The sequence below is a fragment of the Oreochromis aureus genome, linkage group 2 (genome assembly GCF_013358895.1).
Source record: "Oreochromis aureus strain Israel breed Guangdong linkage group 2, ZZ_aureus, whole genome shotgun sequence".
Classification (NCBI taxonomy): Eukaryota; Metazoa; Chordata; class Actinopteri; order Cichliformes; family Cichlidae; genus Oreochromis; species Oreochromis aureus.
This window is the reverse complement of record NC_052943.1, coordinates 5,604,384-5,624,652: the sequence shown is the minus strand read 5'-3', so window position 1 is coordinate 5,624,652 and position 20,269 is coordinate 5,604,384. Positions and strand designations below refer to the sequence as shown.

Below are 20,269 nucleotides of genomic sequence, written 5' to 3'. Positions count from 1 at the left end.
GTTAAATTAGTTTCATAAACGCAACTCAGGGATTTCAAAGTTTCCCTACATCCAGTTTTATTGTCGACTATTGAATAAAGACACTTCCCGTTTATTGCCCCTTCCAGACACTATTAAAATAAAGAGACTAGAACGTTGACTTGGCAGAGCCAATGCAAGTTTCTTTAGCGGGAGACAAACAAATATGGGCATAGTGAGCAGCATTTGGAGATTTCATTTTGGCAAAGTGGAGGACGAGATTTACTGTCACACTGTGCACTGCCTCGTAAAACGTCCGTCTGGAAACACAGGCAGGAGAACAGGAGTGCTTGTAAATTCCCACAGCAGTGCCTGATGGTCACATCCAAACTGCATTGATCAGAAGGGAGAATGATTAAAACATGCATTAAATGAAATAAGATCAGGCTCCGATATTGATTTAAACCTGAAGCCCAGGCCAGACTTTATGGCCACAATCCATAGTCCAGCGCTCCTCATATGCTTGTGTGTGTGTTTGTGTGTGTGGTCCATATGCCTCTGTGTTTTCCTCTCATTATACAGCAGCCAGTTAAAGGAAACAGACAGAATCAAATTCAACTTCAGCATTGTTTCCCATCAATAAATCTTGCCTTTACCCCGCCAGCCAACTTTATATACACAGACTGGCCGCTCAGTTGAGGACCGGCCCAAATCACACATGCATGCTGATTAGCTGTTTTCAGACAAACTCCCTCTCCTCCTCCTTCCTTCTCTGGCTCAATCTCTCCATCTGGTTGACTGGATAATAAATCATGAGGTTGTATTGTGACGTATGTGACAGGATGTATTAATCTCATAATTAGAGAATGAAAAGGTGGCGCTAAATTTAGTCTGGCCTTTTCTGACTAACCCTGCCCCCGATCTGGGCATGCTGAAATGCCTTAATTCCCCTCCTTGCAGAGCCTTTCTTCACTCTGTTTTTATTAAGGAGCTTTGCTGTGATGCTTTTATTATGCTAAAGTATTAATTCTCTTTTTTGAAAAGACCAGAAACAAAACTTTCCAAATGTCTCTAAAAACATCTGCAGTTGAGAACTTTTTTTTCCTTTTGTTCTTTTCTGTTTTTTCATTTCCTTGGTAGCTGGAGCTGTAATTATGCTTTATAAAAGCAGAGTTGGGCAAAGTGATTCCTCTGATTAACTAATCAAATCTACTAGCACAGGTGGCAGAGTGCCTGCACCAGCGCTGTCCTCTTTTTTAATATTCCCCCACAAAGCAAACCGTAAATCAAACCACATTCAAATCGGCTGACGGGATTTTTTTCTAATTTTTTTTACCTTAGACAGTGACGGCGCTCAAGTGATTGTCTTGTAATCAAGGATATTAAGATAATGTTTAATTATGATCATTTTCGTTTTGAATAAAAAGTGCTTTATACTATGCAACGCAGATTATAATTATATGCCACCGAGTGACTGTAAGACCTTTTTTTTGCTTTCAGGTGTTAGCAGTTAGATTTACACTGCAGCCACTCTCAACACGAGTAACTCAGTTTGTGCCTCGCCTGTCTATCAAATTCGAGCAACACTTATAGAGTTGGGCTGGTGGGGTCCCCCAAGACCACTGCTGTCCCCTCAGGGTCTCTGTGAGTGTGTGCGAGTAAGAAACTGAGAGTGAGAGCACGCGTGTTTGTGTGTTGGGAGGGTTGGGGGCATTAGCCTCTGATTGAGTTTTCAGAGAGCAACGTGGGGTGCGAAAGGCTCGACAATGGTCTAACAGAATTAGTAGCTTGTGATGAATGGTGTGTGAGAGCAGCACTGACAGTTCGCTTTCAGAAATACACACCACTGAGAGCGTGTGCATGCAATGTGTATGTGTGCGTACACCTCCATACTTCACCCAGCGGTTCAAGGACTTTTTGTCCATGTACTAAGAGCCGTGCATGCCGGAATGAGAAAAGTGGTGATAGACACACACACGTGTGCAGCATGCATCTGCATGCGTATGTCCTCTGGTTAAGCCAAGGGTTTGAAATATGCCCCGCAGTCAGGATCAATAATGATTGGTCTATTCAACATGGTGCTCATACATGCTCACACACTCGCACAAAACTAAGCGATGAATAAAAAATTTTCCCTGTCCTTGTCGAGCATTTCTGACTGTATGATATTGCTGGACCCGGAGCTGATAATACACATGCACAAAGACGGGCAGCCAGGTCCACACCACAGACACACACGCACACAGATGCATAAGAGCAGTGTTTAATAAAAGCCTCGGGATATCGATCACAGTAGATGGATGCTAACTCACATTAAGGGAAGGGAGCCGGGAGTGATAGAAAGGCAGAGAAGAAGAGGAAAACCTAAACGATGAATAAATGGAAAGAGGATGATGAGGGAGGGATTTTCCTATACAGCTGACAAAAAGGGCATTCAAATATGCGTTATTATGCCAACTTGCTGGTGTAAGCAGGCAGTGAGGGTCCATTCATAGTAACAGTAATATTATCAGTTAAAAAAAAAGTTACACACATTGTAAAATATCGTTTGTGATGGACTTGTAACTTGCTGACGACTGTGCTGCCATCCTAATAGGGAATTTAGTGAGCCGTAATGGCCTCTCATGCCATCGTCAGAACCTGCCTAGAGAAAGAGGGGGGGAAAGGAGTGTAACGGTGAGAAGCAGCGCTGAGAGCAAGCTGAGAATTCTCTAGTCAATTATGAGTGATCATATTTTCCTCCGCGTGGTGCTGAAACTACTTTTGTAGTTTAATGGTCAGCGCTTTGCCTCCTAATGAAGGCTGGAAGTATCAGGCTGAGAACAAGAATGCGTATAAAAAAGGCAGATGATCGGAGGTTAGAAGACTGCAATTCGCTTTGTTTTTGTTTTCTTTCCTTTAGTTTTATTTGTTGTCAGGCCGTTTCTCTGATTTGTTTTTGGTTTGTTTCTCATGTTTTCTCTCTTGATTTTTCATAATCTTTTTTTTGTTTGTTTCTTTTCTCTCGCCTTTTCTTTGTTCCATTACTTCTGCTCCAGCTTACCTGGATGATGAGGATGATGACGATCCATTCGGAGACTATGTGATCAGTAAGTCACAACTGACTGTAGCCTCTTTGTGATTATTGAACCCATTTTAGATCCCCTTGTATGTGATGTGCTACGATATATAACTGGTAGTATTATGCATTGTTCAAACAAATTACAGGAACACTCTGAAAACACATCGGGTCGATGGGAAAAGAAATATCATGCTGAATATCTACACTGATATAGACTCGGTGATGTGTTAGGAACGAAACTCTGGGACATTATTTGATGGAAATGGAAATGATCAGACTACAGAGGGCAAAATTCAAAGGCACTGCAAAAATCAAAGTAAAAAAACGATGTAGTCCATATTACCAAAATTTCGTTACAGCAACTCAAAATAGTACTTAAGAGTTTGACCATGTGCTTGTATGCATGAGACAATGGATGGTGTCCTGGAGGATCTCCTCCCAGATCCGGAGCAGGGCATTGCTGAGCTGCTGGACAGTCTGAGGATGCAACATGCCGGATGGACTAAAACATAATGTCTCTGAGGTACTGGATTATTGGAACGTATTGGATTTTGGTCTGGCAAGCTTGGGAGCCAGGCAGTGGTATCAGTTCCTTCATCCTCCAGGAACTGCCTATACACTCTCGCCACATGAGGCTGGGCATTGTTGTGGACCAGGAGAAACCCAGGACCCACTGTATCAGTATAGGGTCTCACAATAGGTCCAAGGATTTCATCCTGATACCTATTTGCAGTCATGTCGAACAATGTTACAGGCAACATAACGTTCTCCACGGCATCTCCAGACCCTTTCATGTCTGTCACATGTGCTCAGGATAAACCTGTTCTTATCTGTGAAAAACACAGGGCACGAGTGGTGGACCTGCCAATTCTAGTATTCTATGGCAAATGCTAATTGGGCTCCATGGTGCCGGGCAGTTAGCACAAGGCCCACTAGAGGAAGGGTGTATGTTCCTCAGACCACCCTTATTAAGTCTATTTCTGTTTGTTTTTTAATCAGACACTCACAGCAGTGTCCTGCTGTGGGTTTGTAGCTTTCAAAGTGCTCACCCTGTTCCTCCTTCCACAAACCAGCAGATACTGGTCCCGCTGATATGTTAAGAACCTTCTACAGCCAAGTCCAGCTCTCCTAGACTAACTGCACATCTCCTGGATTCTCCTCCATGCTCTAGACATGGTGCTGGGCGACACAGCAAACATATTGATGTGCCATCCTGCAGGAGTTGACACCAAAGCATCTGAAACTGATTAACTACCCCCTCTGCTATTTAAATGACCAGATCAATATCCCAGAAGTTTAATTTATTTGATGCTATTCTCTGATTAAAAAGTGTTCCTTTAATTTTTTTGAGGAGTGTATATTAGTTGCTGTGTATAGGCACTGCACCCAATGTAATCCTATTTTCTAACTTGGCTACCGCTGGAAATTATTATAGCATTATTTTCTATCCACGCTTTAAATCAAGACTTGACATTTTCATCAGTCCATCATTAGACAGTGTCAGGATGTTGGGTAGAAAGGGAACAGTAAAATAATTGGTTTCCGTACATTACTCTTGTGTTTCATCTGATACAAGGCGAAGCCACTGTTCTTCTTCACATGCCTCATCTACATTTACGAGCGCCTCTCATTATGATCTTCTGTTCATTAGCACACGTCCAACTGGTTAATCTCTTTGCACTTGATCAGAGAAAATTTCCCAGAGGGTCCATTTTTTTTCTCCTCCTCCGCTATTGGAAAGTCAGCCATATTTACTCCTGTTTCAGAGATTGTTTGTCTCTATGAGCGTGGGTTAGTGTTAATGCTCGCGTTATTGGGCCGCAGAGTTTTCATCTGTTTTCATTAGTAAGAAGTGGTAGAAAGGAGTAAGAGCAGAGTGCGTATTAGAAAAGGAAAATAAACATTTTTTTATGTTAGAGGTTGAAGGTTATTTTTTATTTAATACCATTATGGTTCGTTTAACAGGATTTTTCTTAAGTTCGCAACCTTGAAGGCAATACAAAGGTATTCATTCACGTGGCAGCAAAGACGTGAGGAGATGTCGGAGCGCAGATTATCTAAATCGGATCATGTAAAGGTTTATCTTCTTGACATATTCTGACCCACACTTTTACAGTAAACAAATAACGGAGGGCTGTGACACTGACACTTTCAGGTTAAAATTGTTGTTTCATAAATTCACAGAGTTTGCTTTTCTGGCTCAGTTAAAATCCTTATAGAAGCAAAGTTTTTACCTTTGATATTTGCTGATGATAATTTCCCTCAATGCCTTATTTTATTACTTTCTGTCCGTGGAAGCAAGTCAGAAATAGACTATTTGCTTTGCGCAGTCTTCTGTGGTGAGTAAATAGCATGACTTCTCTGGAAATTAAAATCTTAAAAAACTGTATATTGCATTTACCTTATAGCACACGAGAAATACAATAGGTGGGAACGGCTTTATTGTATTCGCATGCATTCACTTTGAGAGTGGGTAACAATAAAAAAGAAACTATATCAAGTCAGCATTTAGGTAAATGGAAAAAAAAAAGATGAGAAAGTTCCCATCTAAATCGCCGGCTCCTCCCTGATACTAATATAGAACATACAGTACCGTCATCAGCCAAATCCTGACAACTGCACAAATCAAAAAACGCTCATTCTCCTACTACCAGTTCTGCAATTATTAAAGCAGTATTTCATTTCGGTGTATTTCAACTCTGTTTCAGCTCTTCAGTAGCACCATGGGCTTTAAATATCATTTAAGGTCCATGTAATTTATATTTAAAATGAAAGAATTCAAATTATAAAATGAAATTAGTTATCATGTATTTCCTTGTTTAAATTAATTTAACTTCAGCGACATGCTATATGAGCATAAATACTTAATCGTGTAAAGCAGCCAACTATCCTTATGCACATCTTTGAAGATGGCAGCCTTATCAAGGTCCACAATCTGAAACCAATAACTGACAAACTGTCTACTGGCTAAATCATTCATACAGATGTCAGATGTCCAAAGAATGATATACAACCCCACCAGTCACTGTAGAGGACAACAAGCTACTCTATCATCAATCTTCTCAACAGTTATATTGATATTAGCTGCAACGTTCAGCATGCATAGGTACATAAGTAGACCTGAAAAGACCTATACAATTATCGTGCCTTTTTGTTGTGTGTGTCTTTTGCTTGTTTTTGTTTTGTTTTGTTTTGTTTTTGCTTATTCATCTGTTGACACTCACTTTTATATGTCTAACATTTATTATATATGCTTAGAATTTTTTCCAGTGTTCTCACACTTTCTGAAATAGTAGTAACATTATACTGCCAGATCATTTTGGACATTTTTCACTAATCTCGTGGTACCCAGATGATAAACCTTAATCACTTTGGTGACTTTCCCTGTATTAGCATAAATGAAAATAAGTCAAAATTATTAGATGAATTTGATCCAGACGGTGATGTTTCGATTGGGATGAACTAAAGCAACATTGTTGGTTTCCTTTTGATGTTTCCTTCCCACATTCACATTGATTTTGACTTTACTTTCCATACAAAACCCAATCACCCTATGGACAAAACCAGGGCTTACCAACAGGGCATGGACCTCTTATCTAGTTAGGGGGTGATCAGTGACTGTAACTGTTTAATGAACATAAATAACTCCATGGTTCAGTGATGTGAAGAAAACAGTTTCTTTTGAGCATCCCACTGCTGCTCCAAACCAGACTGATGGTGTCCCAGTAGAACATTGTATTCTAATTTGATAATAATTGTTGTGCACTTGTTAATGTTCGTGTCTAATGTGTGTATAGTTTCAGAGTGGCTGCGTGGCTTTGTTTGGGTGATGACAGTGAGTGAGTGAGTCTTGGCTGTCTCCTTCCAATAACGTTATTAAATCAATATAGGCTTTTTTCTTTAAATGGGACATATAAAATGTCACACTGACCAACTGCACTCTGCACTTTTTTATTTCACAAACTGATTTGTTGGCTAGTACATGTGGGTTGTAACAGCAGCCACGCTGTGGGAGTGTAATCCTATGTTTCTGACACCGCCTCGGTTTTGCTGCAGGCTCACTTTAGTCACCAAAGCTCCAAACATTTCTCACAGCGCAATCTAGGATCGCTGTTCTGGATTGATGACCTCAGAGCTGACCGCGTTGCTTTGACGACAGCCATCTTTCTTCTCAGACAGCGTCACACAGTGTAAAAAGCCCTTCCAGTGTTGGTTAAATAGTGTGGTATCAGTAACTTCTAATAATATATAATTTGTGAAAACAGATACTTTAGATGGTAAACTAGCAGAAAGCTAGCAGCTTGTCACACAAACAGAAACAAACAGCATCAGAACATTTTGAACTGCCATACAGTGTTAAAAAAGTAACCATTAACAAAAGACATCTGTGGTGAGCTTTTGATGCTTTATTCTGCTCTCAGACACCGCTGAATCATGTAACTATTTTGTTTGTTGAATATTTGCATAATACATGAAGCTGTGAGATGAGAAGGGACTAGAAAGGCAGGAAAAAATGTCACCACTGGTTGAAATGTGGATGACAGGGTCTTGTGATTAGGGCACTATAGAAGAATATGGAAGAGTGAGTTAATTACAAACTATAATATGTGTAAATAATTTAGGGATACATTTTACAGACTGACAGTACAGTCATTGTAAGAAGAAAGTATGCACTCTTGCATTACTTAGGTTTTATGTATCTGGATAGAAAAAAAAGTAATGTGGTTCTCACCAGGTCAATGAGGTAAATACAACCTAATTACAACAACCCATATTACGCTGTATCTATGTCAAAATGCAGGAGCAGTGCTGAAAAGCTAAGTACACCCCATCACTCAGTAACTTGCAGAACCAATTTTAGCAGCAATAACTTGAAGTAACAATTTTCTGTATGACTTTATCAGTCTCTCACGTTGTTGTGGAGGAATTCTGGCCCACTCGTCTATACAACATAGCTTCAGTTCATTTTTACACAGCTCCTAATGTCCCACAACAGCATTTTAATCAGGTTGAGGTCTCAACTTTAACAACACCATTATTCTTTCCTTTTTCACACATTCTGTTGTGGATTTGCTGCTGTGCCTGGAATCGTTGTCCTGTTGTGTGAGTCAGTTTCAGCCAAGCTTTAGCTGTCAGATTTCATACAGAGGAGATCATGGTCGACTCAGTGGCCACAAGGTACCCAGATGCTGTGGCTGCAAAACAAGTCCGAATCATTACCCCTCCACCACCGTGCCTGACAGTTGATGTCAGGCGTTGATGCTGCGTTTGGTTTGCTCCAAACACGGCATTGCATTATTGCGAAAAACATCTTCATGTATGTTCAGCTGTAACTTTGCAAACTTAAACTGTGCTGCCATGTTCTCGTTAGAGAGATGAGTCATTCTCCTGGCAGTCCTTCCAAACAAGCCACCATACTTGTTCAGCCTTTTTCTAATTCTGTACTGTTATCAAATTTAACATGCTAACTGAGGCTTCTAGAGTCTGAGATGTAGCTCGTGGATTTGTTGTTTGTTTTTTTCAATTTCTATGACCCTTCAAACCTTAGAAGGGAAAGAGTGAGCCTTTTGTTTTCACCGTGACTGTATTTCTTAATGTTTAATTAAGATCTAAGTGCATCACAGAAAACATTTCAACTGTACTTTTATTGACTCTTCCACATCACCAGTGGTAGAAAGTTGCTGACGTATATGAAGACAAGAAGTTTGCATGTGTTTTGCATGACAACAGCAGTATGAGGAAGTTAACGGGCTGGAGACTGCTGACAGATCGTAAACTGCATTTATTGTTTGGAAGTTAGCAGACACAGTGTCCTGATGAAAAATCCTGTGGGACAAGTAGTTAAAAAAAAGTACAAGCTGTAGAGGGCAATTTTTATGAGTCAAATCGCAGTGAATAAGAAGGGAAGCTGCGGGAGACCAGATACCATTCAGAGGTTGTTCCTCTGTAATTTTTTTAAATGAACAGTCCCGGCAGCTGTCGCTTTATTGTTCCAGGATACAAATAAAAAAGGAATGAGAATCAGTATTATCATTAGCAGAATGGAATCAACAGTGTAGTTAATAAACCTTCGAATTCCCTTTTCTGCATATTTAAAAATAGAAGACATCCAGTAAAATGTTCAAGCAACAACAAAAAAAACAACCCATACTATTATGAGCTGCAGCGTTAGCATTTCTGCTTTCTCTAATTCAACACGTAGCAGCTGTGCTTGGCGTTCAGAGCTTCCTCCTCCAACAGAGTGATTATGACAGGCTGATTGGTGTTTTGTGTTCTTGGGGATGAGAAGATCAATGCAGGGCTGATAGCGAGGGCTGGGCTGGGAGCGGAGAGAAAGGATAAGAGAAAAATGGGGATGAGGCCTTGTCGCTCTCGAGTAGAAAACAGGGATCAAGAGCTTTTAGGGGAGGAGAGGATGGAGTTAAAAACAGGCGGTAGGAAGGGGTTAGAGCAGGGAATTTGAGGAAGATTCTAGTGGATTGTGGGGGAGAGGATGTGGTGAGTGATGGATAAAGAAAGAAGGGAGATTTGTAGGAGGAGCAATTGAGAGTAAGATCCAGATTTAACAGCACAGTAGAAGAGATGGCTGAGGATTAACATTCTGTGACTGTCTGCAAGTGTCGGGATAATCTCTGGTGTCCTGCGGTGCACTGTGGGAGGCCCACCATTGCTATGGGGGTTGAGGCCTACCGCCAGGGCTGTCACTCCGTGTGCATGTGTGTGAGTCCTCGTGTGCGATGCTCAGTCTAGGTGTGGCAGGTGGAATGAGGTGCTGATTCCAGCCCCCCCACCATGCTGCCCTCTAAGCAGCATGATGGATATGAACCACGGGTGGCATGAGCTGGACGCAGCACAGGTGTTTTTCTTCATCGTCAGGGTAACCCTTACTTTACAGCTAGCTTATCTAAAACTCTTCACTTTTCCTCTCTGATTTAAAAGGGGGAAAATTCGGCAATGTGGCATACTAAGTGCACACGTTTCCCTTCTGTATGTAGTGCGAGGAGGTGAGTAGATAGCTCCTTACAGAGTTTTAATCCATATTGATTTGTGCTTCATGCTGCCTCACCGAATGGAGCGCAGCACCGCGGGGCATCACACAGCATGGCGAGGCATGCAATGGCGTTACCTTGCAGGTCTCTGCCGGCCAGTGTTTGTTTATGTGTGAAAGAGAAGGAGTGGGAGATTACCTGATAAAAAGGCAGGTACAGTCTGGCAGCAGAGAGCAACATTTTTAATAAGAGAGACCTATAGCACACATGCACCCACCTATGGAACGTCATTGCTAGATTAAGATTAAAGAGGTGCTCTCGCTATTGATGATTACAGTCGATGACTGTTCACACATACAGACTTGAAGTAGCAGGTTCCTCTTATGAGCCTGATGCTTGCGGGGGTGTTAGGCATTACAGTAGCAAATTTAGGTAATTATCTCTGATTGGACAGTTATTTTCTCTCATTGCCACTAGTGCTGTAGTGGTAAAATAAAGTGTGAATAAACCCTACGATGCCTCAGTTACACTATCCAACAAGCACCACTGTGATGAAAAGATGTGCCCATCAGTCGTGTCACATCTAACACGTATATAGTAATTCACTGGTTTTAAACACGAGCCACAGAACATCCCTCATCATGAATTTGTTGCATTCATAAACCTAAACACTGTGCTCAGTTATTGTATGGATACCAAACGAAGAAATAGACTCCGATTAAAAGTGCCCTGCTCAGCAGAAAAAAGCAGGCAGTGGTAATGTCAATATTTCTGTTAAAACCATTTCTTCTCCACTCAATACTTGCTTTAATAGGTTGGCTTTGTTTCGCGGGGAGTCAAATGGGAGGAAAGAGACAAGATGAATAGATCTATATTCGAGTCGCTAACCTCTGATTGTGCAAGTCTTCTTTGTTTTGCCACTTAATACTCAGCGCTGGCTAATCATCAGACAAGTATCTGACTTTATCCTCCATCTCCATAAACGGGGATGGAGACAGCCTGGTATCTCAGCTGGTCCCAAATCTTCCTTTTTGAGCCCTTTCCATGGCAAAGCCAAGTATCAGTTGTACAGGCAGGCAGTCAGGCGAAAGCCCAGAGAACAGAGAAATATGACTATTTGGATTCTCATCAGCTGCCATTTTCATAATGTCTTGACTTTACAAAAGAAATAAAACCTAGGAGAAGTGTTCAGTCTGTCTTCATCTCCTCTTTTTTCTCCATTTTGTCAAATTGGAAGCTTTGTCCGGTTTATGCAGGAGTATGTCTGTCCTGCCAGTTGCAATCGATAGTGCACCACGGTCACCTTTGTACGTAATCAATGGGTCACTCTAGACTACCCCATCCATTGTCCCCAGTGGTCCCTTTGCAAAGTCATAACTATCTATTTTAGGAGACAACAGCAATTTGCTGATATCCGTTACAGTACCCTACATAAGCTTATACTTGAGATCAGTTGCAGAGGGATGTTTTAAAAAATTGGTATGAATTAAAACACTGTGAAACTATATCTTGATGCCGAAGGTTGTAAGCGTGTGCACAAAACACAGCCGCCTCAGTAGTAGCAACCACTTCAGTGAAAGTTAGCCTCAGAAATAGCAACCATCAGCGAGCAAAGCCAACAGATCTGCTTTAAATTAAAACAAACAGCAGCGTTGTATCTATTTCAGCAACATTTTGCAGGATTACTGCATCACTAAAATGCTGTTGTTGGTTGAGAGCATATGCTAGGGATTAAAAGAGAGAGGCAGTCCAAATCCTGTTCAAACCTTCCTGCCATTATACTTCCACACTGGCACTGCTCATTGCACAGAAACCGCAGTAAAAGTGCCATAGAAAACCATTAGTTGTTTTTCTCAAACACAGTCGTTTAATTGCAATAAGTATCATCTGACAAGTGTCTTAAGATCTTAAATCTAAAGTTTATGATACTAATTGTTCTTCTTGTACCAATTCAGAACTGTAAATCTGTTGTAGCTGTGGGTCATTTAACAGCAGTGGGTTTTAATTAAAATGTTAAGTGATGATAAACATCTATAAAAGATCTGATAAAATTGTTTAATCACCAATTAACAGTAGATCTTTGGAAATGAGAGAACCACATTATGTCAGGATGGAAAGAACCAACCTATTGTCATTTCCAGATTCTGGCAAAACTGCTCATGTTTGAGAGGTACACACAAGGTGTCCTTTGGCATTAGTGCCAGTACTCAGTGGGTAATTGCAATGGCGAGATGGGTCTTACTACCAACCATAGATCCTCAATCTGGACCCTTTACCATCATATACTTAAGAACAATGGCAGCCCTTGTTTAGTACATTTGTCTGGCATGTGAAAGATCCCCGAAACTGAGAGAGGAACCAAATCCCTGGAAGGGTTGCTTCAGGATGAGTATCCAGTGTCATGACCCCTTGCAACTAAGGCAGTCAAAAAAGTTTAAGTACCCTGAAGTCTGAACTACGAGTCAAGTGGTGGAGCAAGTCGTCCACCAATTGGAAGGTTGGCGTATCAAACCCCAGCTCATCACCTCTGCATGTCGAAGCATCCTCCTGTGCATCTGTACATATGTGTGAATGTTAGAGAAAAAGTGCTGACTGACTGGGTGAGTGAGACTTGTAGCAGAAGATGTTTTGAGTGTTCAACTTAAGCAGAAAGGTGCAATATAAATACAAGTCCATTATGCCATCTGCTTTTTTCCCCCAAGCATGTTTTCCTGAACCTAACTACGTAGTATTATAAACAAAAGTAAGTTACAAGAGCTGCCATATGGTAATGCTCACCAAAAACAGGCAGTTGTAGAGACAAACTAAGAAATTATTCAAATTTCTAAGGCAGTCTTAGGTTAACATGTGACCCAGCACTGGCCAGAATTGATGATGTTGACACATTACGTATGCAGCTGCAGTCATCGGGTAACTTTCACCCCACACCTTGGCAACTAAAAGACTAAATCGGAATCATCCAAACCGATCAATATTATTATGCTCCTGTCACCCCTGGGCGTAATTAATGCAACACAGCCCTCAGAACCTATTAAAAATGAATTGACTAATTGCAGATCGGTGGAGCGCTCTTGCCTCTATGTTTCTATCCAAAGACAATAGAGACACGACATTGCAAGCGCAAGTATCACACAAAGGGCACAAAGCATTGAGAAAATTCCATGTCTTTATCTATTCAGTGTAAACCAGTTTTCAGTCTCAAGTCCTTTTGTATCTTGTGTCGAGCCTCTATATTGATTTTTCTTACTTTTGATTCTAGGCCCCATCTCATTCTGCTTTTTCTTCTTCAATTTCTCAAGCCTTTCAGCATTGTGAATTTCCTCATCAATGTAGCCGACACGAGGTGCCGGGATCACTCCAGTAGCACCACTTATTTGTCTGTTGCCACAAGACGTTTCCATCGCCTCTCCAGTGTTCGCTTTCTTTTTTTTCTTGTTACCATATTCTATTCTGTTTTTTTTCCTCCAAAATAACTCACTCCCCCTCGGTCTTGAACTATTCATTCTCACAGTGTGCGTGTTTGTGTGTGCTCTTGTGAGCCGTGAGGAGGCAGGAGAGCTATATCTGGCCCTATCAGAGTGAAAATGTCAAGAAGGGTGCAAAAGAAAGACCCATGTGTCTTTTGCTCTGTAGATTCACCTGATCTTTGAGCCCTTTGCTCTGCCAATATTTCAGTATGTTTTGGGGTTTTTTGCACGCGCGCGTCTGTTAGTACCTCAATCACTGTTTTTATTTTGTTTGTTTGTGCTTAAGTTTGCGTAGGCACGCACGTCTGCTAGTGTGAGTCAAGACAAGTGTTTGACTTTTTTTTTTTAAACAGATCTCATTTTTTGCCTTTCTTCTCCATCTCCCTTTTAATGTTTTTTGTTCCCCCGGCTTTCAGTTCTTCAGACGTTTTCGGATCTTTTCTGTTTTTGCTTCTTACCAAACTCAAACTCGTCATAAAGGGATCCCTTGGCCTTCTGAGGCCAAATATAGCAAGCGGTATGTCTCATTTGCTGTTTTTTTAATTTCTTTTTCCATGTTTCGCAAGCGTATTTTGTACTCTTTTAACCTTAGTTGAACAAAGTTGGAGTTAAAGTTAAAAACAGGATTTGTTTGTCTGTAATTGCAGACATGTTGGAATAGCTTTTGCAGTATTTCTCAAAGTGTTGCGACACAGTGTACACACACACGGACAAACACGTTCCAAAGAAATGTTCATAAACATAGAGCATATGCATGCACAGAGCCACACATACACAACATTAACAATTAGGCTTGAGTATACTTGACTCTGTATGTTAAGGACCCATCCAAAGATCACTGGTGAAAGATGAGAGGTATAAAATGTGACAGATTACTCACCCTTTCCAGTACGCCCACAAACACACACACACACACTCGCACCTCTTCCTCCATCTCTCTCCTTCTCTCTGTCATGTGATTCAAAACAAAATCCTATTTTGCGTTCTCAGGCCCACACATTAACACTGTGACACAGTGAGGTGCACGTTATGAGTCTAACTAGCTCTGTAGCAGTGTCACATCGCCAAGTCCCCGCCTAATCAGGCCACTTGCGCACACACACGCACGCATTCGCATGCACACACTTTGCGGAGGCCATGTGTTGGGACGGTGATAGAGGGTTGGCAGTTGGCAGACAGACAGCAGACGCTGTTCTTCGACATCAAACGTCTCAGAGCAGAATCTCACTTTCATGCCTACTCGCTCTCTCTTTCTCTCTCTCTCTCTCTCTGTGACACGCACACAAAATCACGAACGCACACTCGCAAACACAACAACACACATTTCCTCTGATCTTGCTGCCAAAACTCAAAGACTTGGAAGGACTAATACGCACACACGAGCAGGCACATACACACAGACGTATACCCGAGTGCTAAAAAGTCTTGAATTAAATTTCGTCAGCCAGTGTTGAAACCTGTGAGACATGAGTACAAGTTACATGTGTGGCTGGAAAAATTATTACTCTCTCTTTTTTTTTTCATTTTAACACTGAATCCAATCAACCATCGTGGTTTTATTTATAGCAAACACATTAGCACCAGCATATAGTAAGCATACATACAGTGCATTGCAGTGAGGCTCTTATTCAATATATACAGATGGGTAAAAAAAATAATACTAATATTTTCAGATGCACCTATACAGGGTACGGTTTAAATTAACAATGTCCTTTCCAGTGGTTTGATCAAACAAGCTGCAGTAAATGTTTTGTGTTGTTTTTACATGGGAACATCCAGAGTCACTCTTCCTAACATGACACATTTGACTTTTAGAAAAAAGTTGTTTAGTTTAGGTAAACAGTGGGTACTGGAGCTGGCAGGTTGAGGTGTTTTAGATTACTCCAACAATCAGACAAACCACTATAAGCAAGCACGTGGTGACAGTGGAAACGAAAAACTTACTTTCAACAGGAAGAAACCTCCAGCAGAACCAGACTCAGGGAGGAGCAGCAGTCTTACATAGAGGCCTACCCGGTTGTGTCTTGAAAATGACTGGACCCCTTGTGGATCAAAGGTGGATTGACACATCTGTCCATATAACTCTGTTTATTAACTTTGGTTTTATTGTAATCAAAAAGGTAACAATCTTTTCCTTGATCCTGGTCAAGCAAACAGAATCCCGGGGCCTGCGACCTTTGAGCTCCTTCAGAGGACGCTACCAGTGAGAAAACATCATGAAAGAATTAAGAATGGAGCTAATGCCTTGATTAAACCTTTGCTTAGCACCACTGAATAATTCAAAGGTCTCCTTTATTCGTGATGGATGAATGGTAACAGACAGTGATAGAGAGTGGACTCAACAGACAAGATGGAGAGGTACCGCATAGATATGATTGATAAGATGAAAAATGATTCATCGACTCATCTTGACCCAGCGAGAGCTGCAAATGGAGCCATGGGTGGCAAGCCGCTGAAGGAGACATTGACTTCTTGCGTCTTTAGAAAGTTTGAAGGAGGACTTGTGAAATAAATCAAAGAGGAAGTGAACAAACCTGCGCACAATACCTCTCTGTTTATCGAGATTTACAATATCTGTGTCATCACATGGGAGCAAGCTTTGGCCACTTGTGTACACACTCTCACTGACACACTTCAGCACATGCGTGTGTGTGTTTGTGTGTAACCACCCACAGATCCATTTTACACACACAAGCTCCCTTTACCTTGACAGCAGGCCGACTTAAGACACAGTATTGATTCAAGGAGTAGCTGCACTCTGCTTCTGTGAGTGTGGTATTGGGGGTGGGGGATTCGATGAATGGGCCATATTTATTCTATGCTGTTTGCATGCATGTTTGTAACCAGCTTCTCCTCTAGAGAAAGTTGGTCGGCCCCTCTGCCCTTCAAAGTCATTTGGAATTCATCTTCGAGCCTGACCCTGACAGCTGTTTGTTTTTCCTCTCCAGAGAGCGAGGAAGAGGAATGGAGGAATGGCAGTGGGGGTGTGGTTAATGAGTGAGAAAGTGATAGAGATTGGGGAGGACAGAAGAAGAATGGAAGAGAGACTTGGGTGAAAACTTGGGGGGGAAGCAGCAGAGGACTGTTTCTATTCTTTCCTTAGCGGTCTCAGCGCTGTTTGGTTTGTTGAGCATTTGAGACACACAGGACAATAAGTGGTGCTCTGAACGACTTCCATTAGTATCCCTCATAGACCACTAGTTTGAATGTGTTGAATCTGTATAGCAGCATGAATACAAAGCAGGGAAAGGCAACTGAGATAAAAGGACAGAAGAGTCTCTAAGCAATCCCTGGGTGTAAATATAGGTTTTTCATAAGAAAAAAAAGAAGAAGGGAAAAAAAATTGTGGGTACTGAATTAGTGTGTCATCTGGGATCAGTAAAAAAAATGAAACCCTTTCTGGCTGAGTGTGATGAAGAAGAAACCCAGTGGGATGGATTGGTTTTGTCTTTTGTCTGTGTTGGATGTGGGGGTAAGCAGATACGTCAATGAGCACAGAGAAGGAAGGAGGGGAGGAGGATGCTGGGAGAAACCGGTGAAGAAGAATGGTTTTGCGAGAGGAAGTGCAAGGCCACGGCAGTCAGAGGTGAAAAGAAAGGGAATCACAAAACGAGGAGACTTGTGATTCGATAAATGGGCAGAGTGGAGCACCGGCAAGAGAGAGGTGCTCGCCTACTTTTATATCCCTCCTTGTGGGAGCCCCTGTTCGCTTGATCTATCCATCATAATGACAGAAACCCCCAAACTCACCTGCTTCTTCTCTCCTCTTACCCCCTTTTCTTGCTTTCCCTCCATTCTGCAACTCTGTTTTTCTGCATATTTTACTGTTGAGTCAAGGCCGACTGCTGTAATTGAATTAATAGGCTGTATATTGAAGCCTCTCACACAGAAATTGCTTATTGACTAACAATAACTATTTTAAGCATACACAGCTGACTCTGGCAACAAGCTCACACAGACACACACACACACACACACAGTGTTACATCGCCCCCCTCCCCCAAGGGTTATTCTTCCTTGCACAAGTTTTGTGGTCTTCCTTACATTGCCACAAGCAATTCACATGTCCATAGCTTGTGAGTATTGATCCATGAGGCTTGGGTATTGTAATCTCTTCAGTCTACACAGTAAAGAGCCAATACAGGACACGTACACACACTTTCCAGCAGGAAAATGCACACATGCATTCTGGACTGTAGCGTTTGTTTATAGCTGGATAACGTGACTTTTAGTCGAGGCCAGAATTTGAGAATTTATGTGTATTTTTATTTCACATCACATATAAGGTTACGCGTAAGCTTTGTATTTGTTTGTACCACGCTGTTTACTTAACCATGAAAGGTTTGCTGTAGTACTACCTGTGTACACTGTTGGAGTTTGATTAAATTCCTCGTGGAGGGATTCATCATCTTTAGCGGGCAGAATAGAAGAAATTACAAGGCCATCAATCCTTGTGTTTGGTCTAGCTCTCACCATCTACCTTTGTGTATTTTGCCTTCTGTATTCGTTGGATACAGACTTTGATTTTTTTTTTTTTTTTAACCTGGTACTGCTCATACCCACCCTGTTCGTGATGCTAGGAGGTCATTTGTCTCTATGTTAGAGCTGTCCTGTCTCCCTCCCTTGTTTTGTCTGGATCCTACAAATTCTTGTAACTCTTCATCAGATATACTTGATATATGTGGAGGTTTTGTTTTCATTTTTTATTTGTTTATTGTTTTTTTGCATTAATGTATGGCCTTGTATAAATATTTTAGACCCTTGAAGCATCGCAGAGGCATCTGTTTGGTGTAGAATTTATTCTGCACAACATGACGGTGACCGCAAATGCACAGCCAGACTCAATAACAGAAGAAGAAGAACATAGTATGCCACTTTGTTTAAAATAAATTGACAAACAGAAACTACTTAAAAGCATCCTCATAATGGCCCTGTCTGACTCCATTCATCCATCCGCTGTTATTTTGAACATGGTGCTGTATGTTTAGATCAGGAGAAAATTGGCACTCTGGGCCCATGAAGGAGATATTGTTGTTTTTCTCTAAAGGGAGAGTTCTTGAACAGTCAAGCGCATGTTATCGAGGAAGCAGATAGATAGTTTGCAAGAAAAAAAGAAATGTAAAAAAGACTAGCAAAAAGGAAATAAAAATGAATTTTAAAAAAGCCCAACTGAGAATAGTACTGGAAAGCCAAAAAGATGATAGGAAAAACAAACTCATGAGACATGAGGGAAGATGCAGGAGAAGAGGCTGATAACTTGACAAAGTGACTGTTAAAATATTCAGAGTGGTAATAAGGCATTGGTAAGCCAAATTAAACAATAATGAGGGCAGAAAAAGAACAAACACGGGAAGTAGAAACAGCAAGCCGTGCCAGGACATAACCTTCAAAATACAATGGGAAGCCACAGAAAAGAGGACATGAAACACACAGGCAAGCAGAGAAAATGCAGTGAGGGAGACACGGGGACGGGAAGAAGGCGAAAACACAAGAAGAAAAACAAATGAAAATCTAAAGACGTTGCAGACCTTGACAGATATTCCAATCCATCTCAAGGAAACCAGTCATTTATCACAGTCTGTGCAACCAACAAGCTAAAGCCGGTGTGTTATAATAGCGGCTAGGAAATGAAGAAAAGTTGGTGGTCATTAGATTATTTTAAGGAGCTACTCACAGATTAAGACATCTCTACCTGTTTGCGAGTCACAGAGAAAGAGGCTGGATTGATACTTCCTGAGAGAAATGTTGCCTTACAAGCTTAAGTCAGAGAAAGAATAATGCCAAGAGTAACTGAATTATTATGAATGATGAAAAATAAAGCTAGATTGTATCTACAAAATTACCTTTAAACAAGGAGACAAACAAGCTCACTTGTGTTTTGGTGAGTTTTTTTATTACATATCTTATCAACTTTTTTTTTTACATCTGACAAACAACACATCCCAGTCAGGTAGACCCAAAAAACATCGTCATTAAATCCTTTCATGCTCAGATGAGTTCAGTTGAATTCATTTTAACTAGATCTTATTCATAGTTAACTACTTAAATTGTCCTATTAGCCTACTTTGCAGCCATTCAGCCACTACTTTTATCCTGGTGCTTTTTTCATTAAGCTTTGTGACCAGTCTTACCCATGTATTGTAAGCACTTCAATTCCTTAGAATAATTTTAGCCTGCACCAATAAAATTATTTTAGCTGTCTATTGTGTTTTATCGGTTTTCTTTTAAAACTTGAACTTGAACCATTCACTCACTTTTTGACCATCACATTACATTTGCTTATTTTCTGCTGCCTATCAATTACTTTTAGTTACCTGTTAAGTTTTTGCTCAAACTTTTAGTCCAATAATAAATTATATACTTTACATATTAGCTAGTCTTTTTATTTAGTCCCAAGTAGCACCAGATAATAGCAGGAGGAACAGATGGGCAACAGATGTGCTAATGATGGTGGTGTGGTTACAGACAGAACACCTGCCAACCAAATATTTTTATTATACCAATCATACTGTCTATATAGATGTAGATAATGTACTGATTTTGTGAAAGATCTGCAAAACTATTAAAAAAATATTAAAAGAAAAGTCTTTTAATACCATTTTAAAAGCAATTCAAATAGACATATTTGGAGTTTTGGGGGGGAGTTTTTTGAAAAAAAAAGTCTGTTAATACAAGGAACAAAAACTCAGCATGTTTAAATACATTTTATTTTAGCATATTTTAAGTAAATAATATTTGGCTTTCACCGGGATCATGTCTGGAATGTTAAGGCCAGGAGGGTTATTTAGTCTTCA

The 20,269-nt window shown here is 40.8% G+C and overlaps 1 protein-coding gene across 1 annotated transcript in view; it reads left to right on the top strand.

Annotated features, from left to right (window-relative positions):
• The window catches only part of LOC120443649 (teneurin-2), an 83,211-nt gene extending 79,060 nt beyond the window's left edge, over positions 1–4,151 (top strand). Inside the window, exons 5-6 of the mRNA XM_039622791.1 lie at positions 2,997–3,047; positions 4,093–4,151. Coding sequence (XP_039478725.1) covers positions 2,997–3,047; positions 4,093–4,151 — 110 coding nt within the window. The remainder of the gene's footprint in view (positions 1–2,996; positions 3,048–4,092) is intronic.
• The last annotated feature ends 16,118 nt before the right edge of the window (positions 4,152–20,269 follow it).